General features: G+C 48.2%; 1 protein-coding gene across 1 annotated transcript in view; it reads right to left on the reverse strand.

Annotated features, from left to right (window-relative positions):
- The window catches only part of NPR1 (natriuretic peptide receptor 1), a 64,724-nt gene that overhangs the window by 14,219 nt on the left and 31,062 nt on the right, over positions 1-19,443 (reverse strand). The window contains exons 5-13 of the mRNA XM_083715591.1: positions 18,972-19,107; positions 17,346-17,437; positions 15,858-15,993; positions 14,894-14,978; positions 13,115-13,235; positions 11,906-11,980; positions 10,893-10,970; positions 5,253-5,357; positions 215-286 (exon numbers count right to left, since the gene is read on the reverse strand). Of these exons, the coding sequence (XP_083571717.1) occupies positions 215-286; positions 5,253-5,357; positions 10,893-10,970; positions 11,906-11,980; positions 13,115-13,235; positions 14,894-14,978; positions 15,858-15,993; positions 17,346-17,437; positions 18,972-19,107 (900 nt within the window). The remainder of the gene's footprint in view (positions 1-214; positions 287-5,252; positions 5,358-10,892; positions 10,971-11,905; positions 11,981-13,114; positions 13,236-14,893; positions 14,979-15,857; positions 15,994-17,345; positions 17,438-18,971; positions 19,108-19,443) is intronic.

Consider the following 19,443-nt stretch of genomic DNA (forward strand, 5'->3'; position numbering starts at 1 on the left):
TGGCCGCGATTTTAAGGTGTGGGTGGCCTGGATCCACCACCCTCCTGAATTTCGCCTGCCTGCCCCTCAACTGGACCCCAGTGGCAGCCCTTCTTGAAGCTCGGCCGAGACCTGACAAGCGCTGGGCGCCAGTTGCTGGGAGAAGGAGAGATGGCCGTGCTCATGCCCTGCTTATGGGCTTCCCAGAGGCAGATGGCGGCATTCTTAAAATTACCTTGATGATGTCACTGGTGAGCGAATAGCGGAACATCCATTCCAAGGTGATGCTCTCGTTCTCCAGGATGTCCTAGGGTGCAGCCAGAGGTGGGGAATATTGCGTTAGTTTCCCCCAATTATAATTCCAGCGCTTCTGTTTCCCTTTTCCAACCATGGGCAGGACCTGTTGTGTTATGGAATGGTTGTTTTTTGACCTGAATAAAGTGGTGCCCCGCAAGACAAACGCCTCGCAAGACGGAAAACCCGCTAGACGAAAGGGTTTTCCGTTTTGGAGGCGCTTCGCAAAACGAATTTCCCCATGGGGTTGCTTCACAAGACGAAAATGTCTTGCAAGTTCTCGCGGGGGGGTTTTCCCGCTTTTTTCACCCTTTTCCTAAGCGCTAAGCCGCTTAACAGCTGATCCGCTGATAAGCCGCTTCTCGTCTGATCGCTAAAAGCCGCTAGACCGCTAATAGCGCTAATCCTCTAAGCCATCAATGGGCTTGCTTCGCAAGACGAAAAAACCGCTAGACGAAGAGAATCGCGGAACGGATTCTTTTCGTCTTGCGAGGTACCACTGTATTGGCCTGTCGTGCTAAATTTCATTCAGGTCAGAGGGCGTGGTGTCACAGCGATGAACGTCACTGGACAACGTCCGCTTTCCTCTGCCTTTTCCACAAATGCATGCATCCATTCCCCACACAATTCCTCCATGAAGACAGCAAAAAAGAACCGCATGCTGGTACAACCACCCCAAATTCGTCACTTGAGTCCGACATACTTTCCAGGGCTAAGAGGGCTGGAAACGTTATCCCCGCCCCCTGTGAATCAAATAAGATGGAAATGAGTACTAAACATGTGTGCCACTGGTTCCAGAAGTTTTCCACTGGTTTTCCAGAAGTGGCTCACATTTCTCGCGTGGAAGAACTCAAATGTAATGTGGAAATTAACAGGAAAACAGAGAAATGGAAAGAAGTGATGTGCGAATGAAGCCTAGAAAGATGGAGGCGTCGACACAAGTTCAGGAGGACTGTCTCAAAGATATGCTGCTGAGGGCACAAATCTCTTTTTGTATACACAGCCCAATGCATGGCTTTTATACGCTTAAGGCCTTCATTTGTCCCGCAAATTCAAAACCTAGCGCCGTTTGCAAATAACTAAACCTGAGACTGCACAGTCCAACCCTTGATTTCACAGCACACTTAGAAATTTTAGGTTTGTCTATTTATTTTTTAAACGTTCGGTGTGAATTTTTCCAAACTCAGCACTTTACATATCCTGCTTGTTTGGGGAATTTTCTTTTTCTTTTATGAAAACAAAACAGGAAACCCAAGTCTCAACAACATCCAGTTTCTCAAACAATCTCAGCACACACATGCTAGGAGACTACACATTAAAATATTCCCCTCTATTAAATTTGAGAATATCTTTTATTTCCCATAACCCCACCTTTCAGTACAAATGCCCTGAGGGCATCTTGACAACCCAGTTTATTTTTGTAGTTGTAAGTTGTTTTAAAATGTTGTGGGTTTTTTTAAGGTTGTGTTTGAAAGTTGTAGCCCATCTTGGGACCTCAGGGTGACGGGAGAGCCAACAACAACTGTAAAATTTCTCTCCCACCTTTCCATTTATCCTCACAACCTCTTAAAGTAGGTTGTAGCTGAGAGCGAGAGAAAGAGAGAGAGGGAAAGAAAGAGAACAAGGGAGAGGGAGATAGAGCACAACCAGCTCAAAATGGTTCAGTTAATGCTTTATGGAACTGTAAGTGTTTAGGGTGGAATTTGAACCCAAGGTCTCCCTGGTTCTAATCCAGCTCTAACCACTACACAACATTGTCCTGCACCTTCCAGCCCCTCTCCCCATGCGGAGCCCATCCCGGTTCCAGCCGCATGACCATTTTCTCCCCTTCTGCTCTTTCTTTCTTTCTTTCTTTCCTTCCTTCCCCCTCTTTCCTGCCTCCCCGTTTCTGCCTCCTCTCTTTTATAAGAGGAAATGCTTATCTTCAGCAGGCAGCCAGGAATCTAGGACTGTCGAAATCTCCCTATCTCCCACCCCCCGCACGCCGCCAATTCTTCTCGCTCATCCACCGCGCTATAAATCATCTCTCTTGGAATCGGCTCTGCCGAGAGGCCTGCAATACCCCCTCGGCGCTCCTTTTAATTAAAGGCTTTGCCTGCCCCCGCCTCAGCCCTCGGCAGGGCTGCGGTCGAGGTGGCGGGTGCGGAAGAAACGCCGCCACGCCAGAGGACTTTCCGGCCCTACACACACGAAAGAGGCCTGATCCTGAGCCCCGCTCTCTGCAACACAATTCCCGCACGGAATAGCCACATGTCGGTTGACACACGTCAAGGCCACGCATGTGCGCAGCCGACGTTCTCCACAAGCAGACACGCAATAAGATTTCCGTTCTCCTCGCAATCTACGCTCTTTCCATTCTGCTGCGGTTCGGTTCCTGCTATGCCGTTCGTCCCGCTGCCCGCCATTTAGCGTGGTTTGTTTGGTTATTTATGCAATCTATGTAGATTGTTTACATAAATTGTGAGTTTAACGGAAGGAGTGGCCCATCCGTTTATTTATTTCAGTTCATAAAGCTTGTATTTATTTATTTCATAAAATTTATACACCACTTGATTGTGAAAGAAAGAAAGCCTCAAGGAGCTTTATGAAAAAGATAAAACGATAACATTATCAACAGGAAAACACTGAGCATGATTTAGGGCATTTGAAAAGTTAAAACGGCAATGAAAACAGATTAAAACTCACATCAACATTCTAAACACATACTTCTTGATTGTAAAGAATTTTTTTTAAAAAAATGAAGATCTCAAAGTAGTAAGGCCTGAGGTCTAATTTCAATGTAAAGGTAGTCTTAAAATAATGATGTTGTGTTTTTTTGATATATATTTTTTAAACACATTAATTACGCATTGGTTGGGGGCTTTAAAAAACACCCAACAACTGATTGTATTCGCTAGATTGATACTGATTACATCTGCTGGTTTGATTTTTATTCCTGTTGTGGGACAAAAACGCCAACAGTGCCAATTCCCACTTCTCTTGCCAACAGAATCCTCCATCATCCCTGCCAGCGAGACGCATTTGGTTGCCGCTTGGCAACACACAGCCAGAGCAATGCCCGAGGATTGAGGGTGGCTGGCACAGGAGGCTTGCAAAGCTAAAAACGTGGTTCCTTTTACTGCTCTAGGTGGCAGCCCTCATGACAGCAATGTGAGCAACGATGGCCAGCGAGCACCAGACTCTCCTTAGGCCTACAAAATGGCCACCCCGTGGCCAAGGGAAAGACTAAGGGTAGTGTTTGTCTTACCCATTGCAGACCCACAAACACAAATAACTCAGGCCCATTAATTTCACCAGACCTACTCAAGAGTATGCCCACCAAATCAACCAGCACCATCGTTAATGAGGGCCTAGGCTCTCTCCAAGTCTACAAGATGGCTGCCCTCCATTTCCAGAACCAAAGTTAATGAAGGCTAAGCTTTCCTCAAGTCTACATGATGGGTTATCCGTAGCTGAGGGAACAGCCTATCATCTTCCATTGCTAGCACCATCGATAATAAAAGATATTAAGTGCAAGGCTTCCCACAGGCCTACAAAATGGCCGCTCTTTTGCTGAGGGATTGGCCACATTATTAGCCTCCACGGCCAGCAGCATTAGTAATTAAGGCTGAGGGACACTACGCTCTCCTCAGACCTGCAAGATGGCTGCCCCATTGCCAAGCGAATGGCCAGACTGGTCTTCATTGGCAGCAGTAATAAGAAAAGCAAGTGCCTTGAGTGTGGGTTCAACTAAGTAACCCAGTGGTTTTCAACCAGTGTGCCATGGCACCTTGGGATGCCTTGAATGATGGTCAGGGGTGCCGCGGGCAACACTGGCCTCTGCCCTCTTTCCTTCCCTCCCTCCCATGATACCCTCTTGGGTCTCTGTGTCCCAAAGCCTTGTGCAGCTGTTTGTTGCAGCAGCCCTGGCTACAAGCTCCCCAGGCGAATGGTGCCTCTGGGGCTGGCCAGGGGGTGCTTCCCAGGCCCCTGTGGGGCAGTGGCACCTCTCTTTGGGGCAGGGGGGCAGCTCAGAGACCAGGGGCGCCAGCTTCAGCTGCCCAGATGACTCCCAAGGAGAGAGGAGAGGAGAGGAGACTGAGAGAACACTCCCCAAGGGAGGGTGTTCAAAAAAGGGGGAGAGGAAGTCAGCTCGGCAGGCGAGGGGTGACATAACCTGGCTCCTGAGCCCCATAGGGGTGCTGCCGAAAGAATATAGTTGGTCAAGGGAGCCGTGGACCACCAAAGGTTGAAAACCTCTGAAGTAATATTATGTTGTTGTTATTATTATTATTATTAATTTATTTATACCCCGCCCATCTGGCTAGGTTTCCCCAGCCACTCTGGGCGGCTTCCAACAAAATATTAAAATACAATAGTCTGCTAAACATTAAAAGCTTCCCTAAACAGGGCTGCCTTCAGATGCCTTCTAAAAGTCTGGTAGACTTTTAGAAGACCCAGGTCCGGATTTAGGTTTGATGAGGCCCTAAGCTACTGAAGGTAATGGGGCCCTTTATATGTCCAGCTGTCCTTTGTCAACAACAAATTGCTGCTGTTTTTTGTGCTGAATATATGCTACATGGTAATTTATGGACCTAATAGGTATCCAAAGCCGTTTGCATATGTTGACATGCAACCAGTCCATGCAGAATGTAGGCACCCTATATATAAAAATGAGCAAACCTGTGATATTTTAGGGAGCAGGCTAGCAGGCGGGGCCTGTTACTTACATCACAGGAGCCTACACAACACAAAACACTGCTGCTGTATGTAGGTTTCATTTTATTTGTTTTTTATCTTATATTTTGGAAATGGACTTCCAGGCTTTTTTTCCCTTTAAATTTTTTTGGGGGCCCCCAAGAGAGTGGGGCCCTAAGCTACAGCTTGTTTAGCTTCTACGTAAATCCAGCACTGGCCTCACCTACCTATAAGGAGCGAAGTTGAACAGGGCAGGAGTTGTTAACATCCAGGCATGCTTTTTTGCCACAACTCTCACGTACCTGGAGACTGCCACGGGTGCAATACTCTGTCAAGATGCAGATGTTTGGGGGATCAATGCAGGCTCCGATAAAGCGCGTCAGGTGCTTGTTCTGAACATCCCGCATCTGGAGAGAACATGGAGGTGTGGTTGAAGTGCCCAAATCTTGCTGGGGACCCAAGCAACACATAAACATACACAGAGAGCAACTGCAGAAGCTACTTAACCCTAGCCAGAGGGTTAAAATTATACAGGCAATGACCGTTTTAGGCAGGTCTGATATGTGTGCGACTGCGTAGGCGTACATCACGCTGAACCCAGAAATGACCCAAAAATGTCACCAAAAGGGGTGGAATAGGGGGCAGGCTTTTTCAATGGTGTTTCCAATATATGCCATTTCACTTAAATGTGTGGTGTCTCGGAACGTAAACCCCACATAAATGCGGAGTTGCCTGTATGAAGAAAAGAAAAAGCGCCACATTTTTCTGAAATGACTATTGACTGCTGCTATTGCAAACGTCCCAATGTGAGGTGCATATCCCATGTTTTGGGGACTCGTTCATTCAAAAGTATTGAGGTTTTTCTACATTTTGACCGAAAACAGAAGTTTTTGTAAAATCTCATATGGGAGCACCTTCATAATTTTAATACCCCTCTGGCTGGGTGAAGGCCAAGAACCGTCAAGTGCAGCTCCTGAACATTTAACTAGACCCAATGAGATGGCGCATGGACTCGCAGATGTAGCAGTGTGCATTTTGACAGCATCCCTACAGAACCATCTCCCTGTCCAGCATTAACAACCGAAGACTTATTTTCCCCACGACTCAACTCTGCAGGCAGCAGTGGAAAAATTAAATCCAGGAGATTTACCGACAATGAGACCTATGATAAAGCACAATGTAATTTATTCAGGGACGGGAGGCAAAGCGAAGGATTTTGTGCCCCTGGGGTCCTTTCCATCTAGGATTTCCAGAACTGGTGCAAGCACATTCTGTTCTCCCCGCCAAACAAAAACCCACCAGAGAGCCAGTATGGTTAGTGCTGGACTATGACTTGGGAAACCAGGGTTCAAATTCGCCACTTGGCTACCAAGTTCAGTCTTGGGCCAGTAACTGCCTCCCAGTCTAGCCTACCTCACAAGGTTGTTGTGAGGAGGGGGAGAACCATGTACACCAGCCGGGGCTCCTTGGAGGAAAAGGTGGGATACGGATGCAATAAACGAAGAAACAAACAAATTCCACAAGTTTAGCAACCCAGCGCAGGATTCCAGAAGGCATCATAAGCAAACAAACAAATGGGAGACTTCACAAGGGAGTGTGATGTCCATCCGTTCCCCACAAATAAAATAATTTGTTGCTTCATGTGGAACCTCTCCTGGCACACAGGCAACATGGTTTTAAAAATAGAAACTTTGGAGGAATCCATAAACAGGAGTCCACAGGAATTTTTCAGCAGGGGAGGTGGAATAAAACACTGGAAGGGGGAGATCGGGCTACTTAAGTCTTTTTTTATTTAAGGCAGCTGAGAATCTGGGGGTTTTGGGGTCATCATAGGGGTGGTAGGGAAAGGAATTCCCCCACTCAGCGGACACCCATGGGCATAAGCGCCAAGAGGGGGAACTTGGGACAGAAACATCCCAATTCCACGAAGCAGGGAAAGCATCAGTTTGGGACGGAAGGAATTTGCACTGTGGGGAGCTGAGCACATGACAGAGTGTGCGCATGTGATTGATGTGCGGACGCCTTGCCAGAGGGAAAGCATGCTTTCAGACACACACACACACACACACACACACAAACACACACACACACACACACATAAAAAACAAGCAGGTTGCAAATATCTCTTCCTCGCCAGCTATTATCTTTGCTTGCTCAGATGCCCCTTTCGCGAGCCAAACCCCTTGTTTATCTTCTCCTTCGCACACACGTAAATTCCTGTTGCTTTAAGCTGCTCCGGCTCTTAATTAAGGAGGAGCAGATGGCCGGCTCTTTGCCGCTTCCTCGCTAATGAGTCATTAGCCCTCTGCGCTGCTGTAGCAGCACCCGGGTGCCACGCTGCCCCGCTCTCTGCCTGCTCCCTATGCGCTTTCTCTCCCCGCTAATGAATCTGCCACCCGCCCCCCCCCCCAATACCCCAGCAGCTCAATGCCCCTTGCTGGTGCCCCACTAAATTCATAAAACCATAGAATACCGTTGGAAGGGACCCCAGGTTTCATCTAGACCAACCCCCTGCAATGCAGGGGTCTCAACTAAGGCATCCATGACAGATGGCCATCCAACCTCTGCTTAAAAACCTCCAAGGCAGGAGAGAGCCCACCATCTCCCGAGGGAGACCGTTCCACTGTCAAACAGCTCTTACTGCCAGAAACTTCTTCCTGATGTTTAGTTGGAATCCCCTTTCTTGTCACTTGAAGCCATGGGTTCGGGTCCTACCCTCCAGATCAGGAGAAAAGAAGCTCCTCCGTGGGACAGCCCTTAAGGTTGTTTGCCCTTAAGGCAGGGGTCAGCAAACTTTTTCAGCAGGGGGCCAGTCCACTGTCCCTCAGACCTTGTGGGGGGCCGGACTATATTTTGGAAAATAATAATAATGAATGAATTCCTATGCCCCACAAAGAATCCAGAGAGGCATTTTAAATAAAAGGACACATTCTACTCATGTAAAAACACGCTGATTCCCGGACCGTCCGCGGGCCGGATTTAGTAGGCGATTGGGCCGGATTCGGCCCCCGGGACTTAGTTTGCCTACCCATGCCTTAAGGTATTTGAGGATGGCTAGCCCATCTCTCCTCTCAGTCTCCTCTCTTCCAGGCTAAATATACATAAATTGCCTTGAAAGGAGAACGAAGGACCCATCTGCATTTGTCCAACAACATCGCGAGGCCAAAGATTGAGAAAGGCTGGGCTAGACTAGGCAAGGGAGTGGCTAGAACCATGCCTCAGGTTGGTCCCAGGTAGGGAGCTCAATAAGAAAGTCAACCAAGATTCCTACAAGACCATACCCTTATATTAATTTTACTGCAGTAAAGTGAGCACAGGTTTAACACTTATACACAAACAGCTTAAAGGTAAAGGTAAAGGGACCCCTGACCATCAGGTCCAGTCGTGACCGACTCTGGGGTTGCGGCGTTCATCTCGCTCCATAGGCCGAGGAAGCTGGCATTTGTCCACAGACAGCTTCCGGGTCATGTGGCCAGCATGACTAAGCCGCTTCTGGCGAACCAGAGCACTACACGGAAACGCCGTTTACCTTCCCGCTGGAGTGGTACCTATTTATCTACTTGCACTTTGACATGCTTTCGAACTGCTAGGTTGGCAGTAGCAGGGACCGAGCAACGGGAGCTCACCTTGTCACGGGGATTCAAACCGCCGACCTTCTGATTGGCAAGTCCTAGGCTCTGTGGTTTAACCCACAGCACCACCCGCGTCCCTTACAAACAGCTTACATCATGTTAATTGCATAACTAGATCCACCTTGGGCATTCAACGTCAGCCAGCCATGACATGACATATTCAGGTTCTGATCCAAACCCCAGTGGCGTAGCACAGGGTGGGGAACCACGGACCCAGGCACAAAATTCTGAGGGGGCACAACAAGGTGCCCCCACACAGGTGCTGGCTTCCACAGTGATCCCTGCCCCACCCTGGCAAAGGGGCAGAGCAGCTCAGGCCCACATTGAGTGGATGTGCGTGGACAGGCAGGTGGAGCAGGGCGGCCCCACTTGGCTCCAGCAAAGGGGGGTTTCAGTGGTGGCGGTGGCTCGCCCACAGCGGATGCCGGCAACCCACGCTACGCCACTGTCAAACTCCTTTACAGGTCATTAGCTGGTACAATAAACTAACTTCAGATCAGGACAGTCACAGCAAACAAAAGCAGATTCCACAAAGGTTGCTCTTTAAATTTAAACATGCAAATCTTTTATCACCCTTTTCTCTTCAATAGGCATAGTCACACATTAGCGAGGGGCCTCTACACCTCTTCCTTGTAATAATCAGGTTCAAGCTAACCGATGCTTAGCAAATATGAACGAACGTGTATCAAGCAACAGGATATATGCTCATACATTGAATTATCTGAAATATTAACAATCTCTAATGACTTTTTATTCCTAATCCCATTAGCTCCTTTGCTACCATTTGCGGTGCTTCTGCAGCAGACGCCGCATTAAATCAACAACTCTGTGCTCACCCTTGTGTTCGCAAAAGCAAGAGCAAAGGCCCTTTGTCCTGAACAAGGTCAATCCATAGTTTTCATTACTTCTGTTATAAGCATCTATTATGCAAGGGGGTTTAGGGTAACCTTAGGGGAGCAATTCCAAATAACAGGGGAGAAGCATTTTTTCCCTTCACACTAAGACCTGGAAGAGACCACCAGTGGCATAGCGTGGGTTGCTGGAGACCGGGGCAGGCAAGCTGCTCATACTGCCAGAGTGACACCCACCCCCCTCCGGAGCCCCACTGGCCCTTAAGACCCAAGTTTGAATCAAAGAACTGTAGAATTGAGGGGGACCATAAGGGTCATCTAGTCCAACCCCCTGCAATGCACAAATCCTGCTCACAGCCGTCCCTGATTGGGCTCGAACCACCAACCTTCTGTTTAACAGCCAGACGCGCGGACCCACTGCAACACTGAGGGCTGGTGTGGGCGGGGCCATGGCCCCGAAGTGGGAGGGGCTTGCCAGAATCCATTACACTCTTTGTCTCCTTGCCACCCCCTTTTCTGTCTCTCCGACATGCCCCTTCACACACACACACACAGCATGGAAGGAAATGCATTTTCTGGAGGGCTGGTCTGGACGACAAGAGGAGTCTCACGCTGTACAGAGTTACAGGTTGCTGTATTTATAAAGGCACAAAGAGGAAATCACGGTTTTCATAAGAACATTAGGAGACTCTGCTGGATCAGGCTTTGGAAGATAAGGGATTAAAAAAAAGAAAAAGATCTTATCACAATTTAGATAAATGTTAATACAGTGGTACTTTGGTTCTCAAACGCCTTGGTACTCAAACAACTTGGAACTCAAAACACTGCAAACCCAGAAGTGTTCAGATGTGTGAACAGTCGAACGTGCTCCATTTTGAGTGTTACGCTTCCGATGTGAGTGCCACACTTCCATTTTGAGTGTTACGCTGAGACCTGTCTGTTTTTGCTACTTATTTTGCCTTTTTGTTTTTGCGGCTCTTTTTGTTTTGTTTTTGTGACTGTGTGGAACCCAGTTCAGCTACTGATTGACTGATTGATTGTGTGACTGCAGTACATTGTTTATTGCTTTCATTTTATGGATCAATGCTCTTGTTGCTGTTTGAGGGGTCGTTTTTAAAAATCTGGAACGGATTAATCCATTTTGCATTACTTCCTATGGGAAAGCGCACCTTGGTTTTGGAACGCTTGGGTTTTGGAACGGACTCCCAGAACGGATTAAGTTTGAGAACCAAGGTACCACTGTAAAAAAGTATTGTGCACACCGTGTGGCTGTTTGCTTAGAGAACCTTGTTCAGCTGAAAAGAAATTGGTGCATGCACAAAATAATCGCAATAATCTTGAGGCTCCATCAGCAAACCCCTCCCCATTCTAGAGCGACAGACACCACCCAGGCCCTCTACCACCAGCCGTTCTGGGGTCTTTGCCACGCTCTCAAAGGGCATTCCAGCCAGTTGCTTACATGTTTCAGCTCGAACAGCACCTTCCGCGTCAAATCGATCCGTTTCCTGTTTACATGTTTCACGGCCACGAGGTTCCCCTGAAAGGAGACGCAGAAATCAGGGAGGAGGAGAGAGGGAATCGTGCTGCTGAGGTTGCAGGGGGAAAGAAGACTGGCCAGTTCGGCCGCTTTGCAAGGAAGCTGTCTGCCTACCCATTGACTCACCCACCTGGGCCAGCTCAATGGTTAACCTCAGAAAGATGAGCCTGTGGCAGAAGGCCAGTGGAGGCTCACCGTAGTCCAGAAGGCCAGACTATATTTTTGGGAGGGGAAATGAACGAATTCCTATGCCCCACAAATAACCTAGAGATGCATTTTGAATAAAAGAACACATTCTACTCATGTAAAAAGACCAGGCGGGCCCCACAAGTAACCCAGAGATGCATTTTAAATACAGTGGTGCCCCGCAAGACGAATGCCTCGCAAGACGGAAAACCCGCTAGACGAAAGGGTTTTCCGTTTTGGAGGCGCTTCGCTAAACGAATTTCCCTATGGGGTTGCTTCGCAAGACGAAAAAATCTTGCGAGTTCCCGCAGGTTTTTTTCGCTCCCCCCCCTTTCCTAAGCCGCTAAGCCGCTTATCAGCTGTTCCACTGATAAGCCGCTTAACAGCTGATCGCTAAAAGCCGCTAGACCGCTAATAGCGCTAATCCGCTAAGCTGTCAATGGGCTTGCTTTGCAAGACGAAAAAACGCTAGACAAAGAGAACCGCGGAACGGATTCTTTTTGTCTTGCGAGGCACCACTGTAAAAGGACACATTCTACTCATGTAAAAACATGCTGATTCCTGGACCATCCGCGGGCCAGATTTAGAAGGCGATTGGGCCAGATCCGGCCCCCGGGCCTTAGTTTGCCTACCCATGCGCTATGGGTTGGCCCTACCTGGTCCACGAGACCTGCAATGAACATCCCCACCCATAAACATCGGCGTGTCCTGTCTTCCAATAAGTACAGAGTCTTCTTTCCAAGGTTTACCTTATAATAAGCTGTCTTGGCATACACCTGGAACTGTCCCTCTGTGGTGAGAAGGGAGCCATAGTTCGAGCCTCTCTGAGGAAGGAAAGCAGAGAGGAAATGTCTGGTGGCACAGCAAAAAAAACCCCCTCAAAATACCTTCTCACCCTCACCCCAGATCTTCATTTGCTGGACAAGCACAGCCTGAACAGAGTTAAAACCTAGAAATCTGGACGTTTCAGGTGTGAGGATCCGAATTCCCAGAGAGGTTTATCCACCAACCCGTCTCTGCAGGGATATTTGGGAATTGCAGCTCTGCAAGGGGAATTGGGGGAGGGAGGTTCTCCTGATAACTCTCAGGACCTTTAACAAATGAGAGTTCCCAGAATCCTTTGGGGCAAACCGTGATTGTTTAAAGTGGTGCCAAAGTTGTTTAAGCCGAGTGCAGAGCCTGCATGGTGCAGTGGTTACTGCTGGAGGAAGACCCGGGAAAAGACCAGGGTTCACATCCCCACTCAGTCATGAAGCTCTTGGGCCGGCCCCTCCCTCTCAGCCTAACCTGCCCCAAAGGGTTGTTGTGAGATGGGGAAGAGAACCACGAATAATGCCTTGAACTCCTTGGGGGAAAAGGCGGGATATAAATGAAATGAATAAAATAATAATAATAATAATAATAATAATAATAATAATAATAATAAGTTTTTATTTATACCCTGCCCATCTGGCTGGGTTTTCCCAGCCACTCTGGGCAGCTTCCAACAAAATATTAAAATACAATAGTGCGTCAAACATTAAAAGCCACCCTAAACAGGGCTGTCTTCAGATGTCTTCTAAAAGTCTGGTAGTTGTTTTTCTTTTTGGCATATACCGTATTTTTCCATGTATAAGACGCCCCCCTATTTTTGTGGACTCCAAATTAAGAAAACACCCCGTCAGCACTACCCGTTTATAAGACGAGCCCCAATTTTAACCCTAATTTTTTGGTTAAAAAACCTAGTCTTATACACAGAAAAATATGGTAAATAATATTGGTTTTAAACAGGAGGAAGGGACTTCTGGAAGATGGATGGGACCTGGGGATAGCTCATTCGGTAAAGCATGAGACCCAAGGTCTCAAGGTCTTGGGTTCAAGCCCCACATTGTGCAAAAGATGTCTACATTGCAGGGGGTTGGACTAGATGGCCCTTGTGGTCCCTTTCGACTCTACAATTCTAGGATTCGATGACTCACCAGGGAGAGAGTGAGTTTGCTCCCCATGCTGCGGAGGTTCTTCTCCAAGTTGCTGGACTGGACGTCCTCCCATTGCACCCGCCACAGCTCAGAGGCCAGCTCCTTCTCCAGCTTCAGTTTCCTGGGAAGGGAGGGCAGCGGCAGAGGTCAGGGATCATGCACTTCTGGCCTGGCAAGCTTCCCACCCACCCTGCTGCCTCCTTCCTCTTTTATCACTACAAATGCACAATCGCAAACATATCGCCTTGCAGAACTGAGTTCTTTATCTGAGGTCCTGCTCTGTGGGCGCTCTCCCATGGTGGCGACACAAGTAATATAATAATAATAATAATTTATTATTTATACCCAGCCCATCTGGCTGGGTTTCCCCAGCCACTCTGGGCGGCTTCCAACAGAATATTAAAACACAATTATCTATTAAACATTAAAAGCTTCCCTAAACAGGGCTGCCTTCAGATGTCTTCTAAAAGAACAGGCCTTCTCGATGGTGGCTCCCTGTTTAGGGAATGCTCCACCCAGGGAAGCACGCCTGGCGCCATCACTATCTGTTTTAGGCACCAGGGGGGAATTCATATTCACCCAGATCTTAATTTTCTGCCGTGCAGTGGGCTTGCATCTTATAAAAGGTAAAGGTAAAGGGACCCCTGACCATTAGGTCCTGTCGTGGCCGATTCTGGGGTTGCAGCTCTCATCTTGCTCTATAGGCCAAGGGAGCCGGCGTACAACTTCTGAGTCATGTGGCCAGCATGACTAAGCCACTTCTGGAGAACCAGAGTAGCGCACGGATACACCGTTTACCTTCCCGCCAGAGCGGTACCTATTTATCTACTTGCACTTTGACGTGCTTCCGAACTGCCAGGCTGGCAGGAGCTGGACTGAACAATGGGAGCTCACCCCATCGCGGGGATTTGAACCGCCGACCTTCTGATCAGCAAGTCCTGGGCTCTGTGGTTTAACCCACAGCACCACCCGCGCCCTTGCGTCTTATACACACACACACAAATTCCTGTGTATTAGGTTGGTTTATCCTTGTTTTCCATGTTCATTTTTGTAAGCTGCATTGAGTTCCATTTTTAGGAACCGCCTTACTTTTGTATGTTTGCGAGTTGTCAGACACAGAGGATAAAACAAGTTAGAAGGGGAGTAGGCACCAGGTGGCATCCATCTAACTTCTACTTAGATATACTGAAATTAACAGAGCTGAGTTAGCCACGTTAATTGATTTAAGTGGGTCTACTCTGAGTAGGACTAGCCCCCGAAATACAACTCATTACTTTCCAGCAGGGCCTGTGTCAAGTAGCTGGCCAGCAAACAAACAGGAGGACGCCAGGTCGAATCCAGCAGGGCCGTTCTTTTTTTTTTTATATAAATAATTTTTATTATTTTCCAACACAAATATATGCCAAATTTTCACAAATTTTCACAAATTTAATTCTTTTTAGACTTCCTTCGGCTTCTCTGACAATCATCCATAATTACTTCTCAGTTACGCATTTCTCTGTTTATATTGCCATTCAACTTCCCTCCCACTCCTATTTATTTTTAACAATATATCTGTGTTCACAGTGCTTCTTGAAATCCCACCAGTGTTGTTTGCACATCACATGTTCTTTTCAGATATTCAACAAATTTCCCCCAGTCCTCGATGAACTTTTGGTCTTGAAGATATCTAATTTTTCCGGTTAACCTGTCCAATTCAGCATAATCAGTCAGCTTCAGTCTCCAGGGCCGTTCTTACTTTTGGCAGCACCTGTCCCCAAACTCCGCCCAGCCACTCACCTGTACACAAAGAAAGCTGTGACAATGATGACGGACAGGACCAAGGTCATCGTGAGGGATAGGATCTCCAGCAGAGAGAAGGAGGCTGTAGCCAAGAGAAGGAAATGAAGGGAGAGGGAAGGACACCCATTAGCCAGCCATTTCCCCTTAAAACTAGGGAGGAGAGCCTTTTCCTAAAGCCCGAGGGCCAGATATCTTCTTCTGAGCAGCCTTCCAAGGGCCACATGCTTGGTGTCTGAAAAACAGGGGGTCCACAGTCCTTAGCTAACTGGGAACCACTGGGTTAAGCCCAACTGGATCAGTCCCCACTGGAAAACCCACACAGCCAGCAGAAGGGGCCTTCTTGGGATCGCCTCCAGTACATAGCTGTGAAGTGTCCCTTATTTGAAGGGACAGTCCCTTATTCTAGCGCCATGTCCCGCTGCTGTCCCTTATTGATGGATGTCCCTTAAATGATGTCCCTTAAATTTCAAAGGAAGCAGTTCCTCTCCCTCCCTCCCTGCCGGCCAGGGAGGAGGGAGGCTCCAACTGTGTTGCTTGGTTGTGTTGCTCTCCCAATAAGAAGTCTAAGAATTACGGTGGGTGGAGCTTGCATGCCTTGTGTGTGGCTAGTTAATGCAAGCTGAGGGGGTTTTTGAATGCTGGACGCCATTTTGTTGCATGTGCTGCTGCAAACTTTGCAGTGCAAAGCCAGGCCGGGGAGCCATCTTAAATTGAGGCTGCATAGGCCTTGTGGTGCATGTGATTCAGATTCTATTCAGTTGAACCTCTGGTTACAAAGTTGGTTGGACAGTGTTCTCGAAGCTACCAGCATGAGTTTGACCAGACTGCAGGAGGACAGGAAGACTGGAGTGCCTGGAACAGGTGAGGCTGCAGGTCCCTTATTTTGGCTGCTGGTCCCTTATTTTCAAGACTGCTGGTCCCTTATTTTCAAATCTGTAAGTTGACAGCTATACTCCAGTACCTTTTTGGCAGGCTGGGTTGGTGTTCTCGAAACCACAGAAGGGCACATCCCTTGGGATGCCATTCCCTGGCCAGTGGATATCCTTTCCAGGAACCATTTTGATCTTCTTGGTGATCCCGTTGTAAGTGGCGACGATCTGTGGGAAGAAAGGGGTCGGGGGGAGGTGGAGAGAAGGGAGAAGAGGAGGAGATGGAGGCAGGTTACCATTTCCCCTCCTTGGTGAGGATGAGGAGCCCGAGGGCCGCATTCCTTTCTGGGAACCATGTTGGGGGCTGCACAGCAGTGGTGGGGGAGGAGCCAGGAGTAAAATGGGGCAGAGCCACAAATGTAACTTTTGCCTTTGGACAGTGGGCTGGTTTCTACACAAAAACACACACAAATACACAAGCATACACACACACACACACACACATCAAGAAGAGGTAGACTTCAAGGAGGAGTGGAAACCTTTTGTTGAATATTTAAAGAATTGTTGTAAACATGTTAAAACGTACATAGGCGTTATGTACTGAGTTGAATAGGATCCAAAATGCAGCAGTCTGATTGGTCCTAGAACAATAGGATCCAGAATGCAGCAGTCTGATTGGTCCACAGGAGCCACCCAATCCAGCTCCAGGTAGAAGTGAATCCGCAACCTGATTGGCCTACAGGAGAATCCCAGAACTAGCCAATCACGTGGGGCCCATTGTGTAAATAATGTATATAAAGCAGACATTCTGGGGGAACTTCCATTCCTCCTCACCACTATGAGCTGAATAAAGAGCATGAAATCCACTATCGACTCCGAGTATATTTCAGTAGGATTTGAATGAATAACAGCAATTGAATACTTGTCGGGGTAGAGTGTGGAAAAGATAAAATATAGAATATTTATAATATGCAGCAAATTTAGAAACTGCAGTGGAATCCACAGAGGGGTTGAGGGGAAGTCAAACGTGAAATGGATGTGTGTTTGGAAGTACGTATCATCTTGAAAACGTTTGAAATTTAGAAATAAAATTCAAAACAAACTCGAACACACACACCTTTGCATCCTCTATCCAGGTAAATGGCATGGTCAGAGTTGAAGTTTGCCTCCAAAGAGGCAAAAGTACCCAAGGAGGGAGTCTGCAAAGCAGTAATGATAAAGGGTGCAGCCTCCAGAGTGGGGCTGGGGAAGAGTCCTGAGGGCCAAATAAAGAGGCTGCAGGGCCACATTCGTTCCCCATGATGGAGGACCCCTGCTCTATGGACGTGGGTTAAGGTCCTCAAGTCTGACAGCATGGATGAGCTTCTTCACACAGCATGCCCCACCAGCGGAACTCACTGCCACAAGGGCATGGTGACAATCGCTGGCTTAAATGACTCTGAAAAAGAGATGGGGGATTTCTGTGGGTGAGGGGTCTCATCACTGGCTCTTACCCATGATGCCCCCATGTTCAGGGAGGGGTCTACCTTTGAATACATGTTGTGGGGAGAACAGACAGTCAAACAACAAAAGGAGCAAACCTCAAACTCCCCCTCCGTCGGGTTCATGTCCCAGAGGGAAAAATCCATCTCCCGGTCACCGTTTTCGTCGATCTTCAGGGTCCCTGTGACCCCTGCCGAAAGAAGGAAGGAGAGGGGAAAAACAGCAATCCCACACTGGTCCTTGAGGAGAGGTGAACAGATCTGCCACACGCATCTTAATGGGTCTACTCTGAGTACATCCTGACACATCCAACCTCTGTTCAAAAACCTTCACGTTTCTTCTGACTTGGTCTTTCTTTTGAAAGGAAAAGCATCACAACTGGATAGATGGGGTTTCCTGGCTATAGAAGGCAATGTGGTCGCACCCACGCCATACATTTATAAACTATGTAAGGTAAAGGTAAAGGGACCCCTGACCATTAGGTTCAGTCGTGGCCGACTCTGGGGTTGCGGCGCTCATCTCGCTTTATTGGCCGAGGGAGCCGGCGTACAGCTTCCGGGTCATGTGGCCAGGATGACTAAGCCGCTTCTGGCGAACCAGAGCAGTGCACAGAAACGCCATTTACCTTCCCGCTGGAGCGGTACCTATTTATCTACTTGCACTTTTGACATGCTTTTGTACTGCTAGGTTGGCAGGAGCAGGGACCGAGCAACGGGAGCTCACCCCGTTGCAGGGATTGAACCGCCAGCCTTCTGATTGGCAAGTCCTAGGCTCTGTAGTTTAACCCACAGCGCCACCTGCGTCCCTAATCCATCTCTATGTAGCTTCCCACAAAGAATGCTGGGAACTGTAGTTCCCCTCTCACAAAGCCACAACTTCCAGCACCCTACAAACTACAGCTCCCAGGATTCTTCCAGAGGAAGTAATGTGCTTTAAATGTATGAGGTTGTGTTTGACTATGTTCTACTCAGAGGAGACCCACTGAAATTAATGGCTCTACACAATAACATAAGGAGAGTCAGCTGGATCAGGGCAATAGCCCATCTAGTCCGGCCATCCTGTTCTCACAGCAGCCCACCTGATACCTATAGGAAACCCTTGAGCAGGATTGGACCACAAGAGCCCTCTCAGAAACATCCCTGCCTCTGACCACGGATCTTCTCCATGGATTTCTCCAATCCTCTTTTAAAGCCATCCTGATTTGTGGCCATCTTCACCACATCTTGTGGCAGCGAGTTCCACAGCTCAGCTATGTGCTGCACTGAGATGGATTTTCTTTCACCCACCCTGAATCTTTAACAGGAGATGGCGGGGATTGAACCCACGACCCCTCTGCATGCGAAAAGGGAGTTCTACCGCTGAACTACAGTCCCTGACCAGCAACCTTTTTTTTTTGTGTGGCATAACAGTTTGAGTAGGGTTTCCTAAACTTGGGTCTCTGGCTGTTTTGGACTACAATTCCCATCCTCCCTGATCCACTTGTCCTCCTAGCTAGGAACGATGGGAACTGTAGTCCAACAACAGCCAGAGACCCAAGTTTAGACCAGGACCTGGGAGAGGCCAGGATTCGAATCCCCACTCAGCCACGGAACTCACCTTGGGGGTATGTCCCTTCCTCTCAGCCAAGCCTACCTCACAGGGCTGTTGGGAGGACAAAAAAGGGGAGAAACATTAAACAAAAAAACCCAACAGCACAAAACCTGGCAGGGATGAGAGGTACTGACCATAAAAAGTCCGGTTCTGCATCTGACGGGTGGTCAAGGTGGCGTTGGAGAAGGATCCCTCCTGCTGCAGCATCTCACTGGCTGCTTGAGCGTAGAGCATCACCCCGTCGTGAAATGCAGCAGCAATGAAGTTTTTCTGGAAAGAAAGTTAGATTTGCCTCTGCGCCACTCAGCCGGGGGGGAGGAACAGGGCGGGTGTCACCAGACCAGGAGGGAGTCCTTTCCGGCCACAGCGCCAACTTCAGAATGCCAACTCATCGGTGAGGTTAGAATCAATGGGGTACGTACCTCCGCTCACAGTGGGACCGCGGTATTTGGGTCAAAAGGTTTGGGGGGTTCGATTTATAATAAACAGGGTGCCAGCGTGGTTTATAACAATGGAGAGCCAGTAACGAAGGCCCGGGGCCAGATCCGGCCCAATCATCTTCTAAATCTGGCTCATGGACGTTCTGGGAATCAGTGTGTTTTTACA

The sequence above is a fragment of the Podarcis gaigeae genome (genome assembly GCF_964106915.1).
Source record: "Podarcis gaigeae genome assembly, chromosome: 16".
NCBI classification, from domain to species: domain Eukaryota; kingdom Metazoa; phylum Chordata; class Lepidosauria; order Squamata; family Lacertidae; genus Podarcis; species Podarcis gaigeae.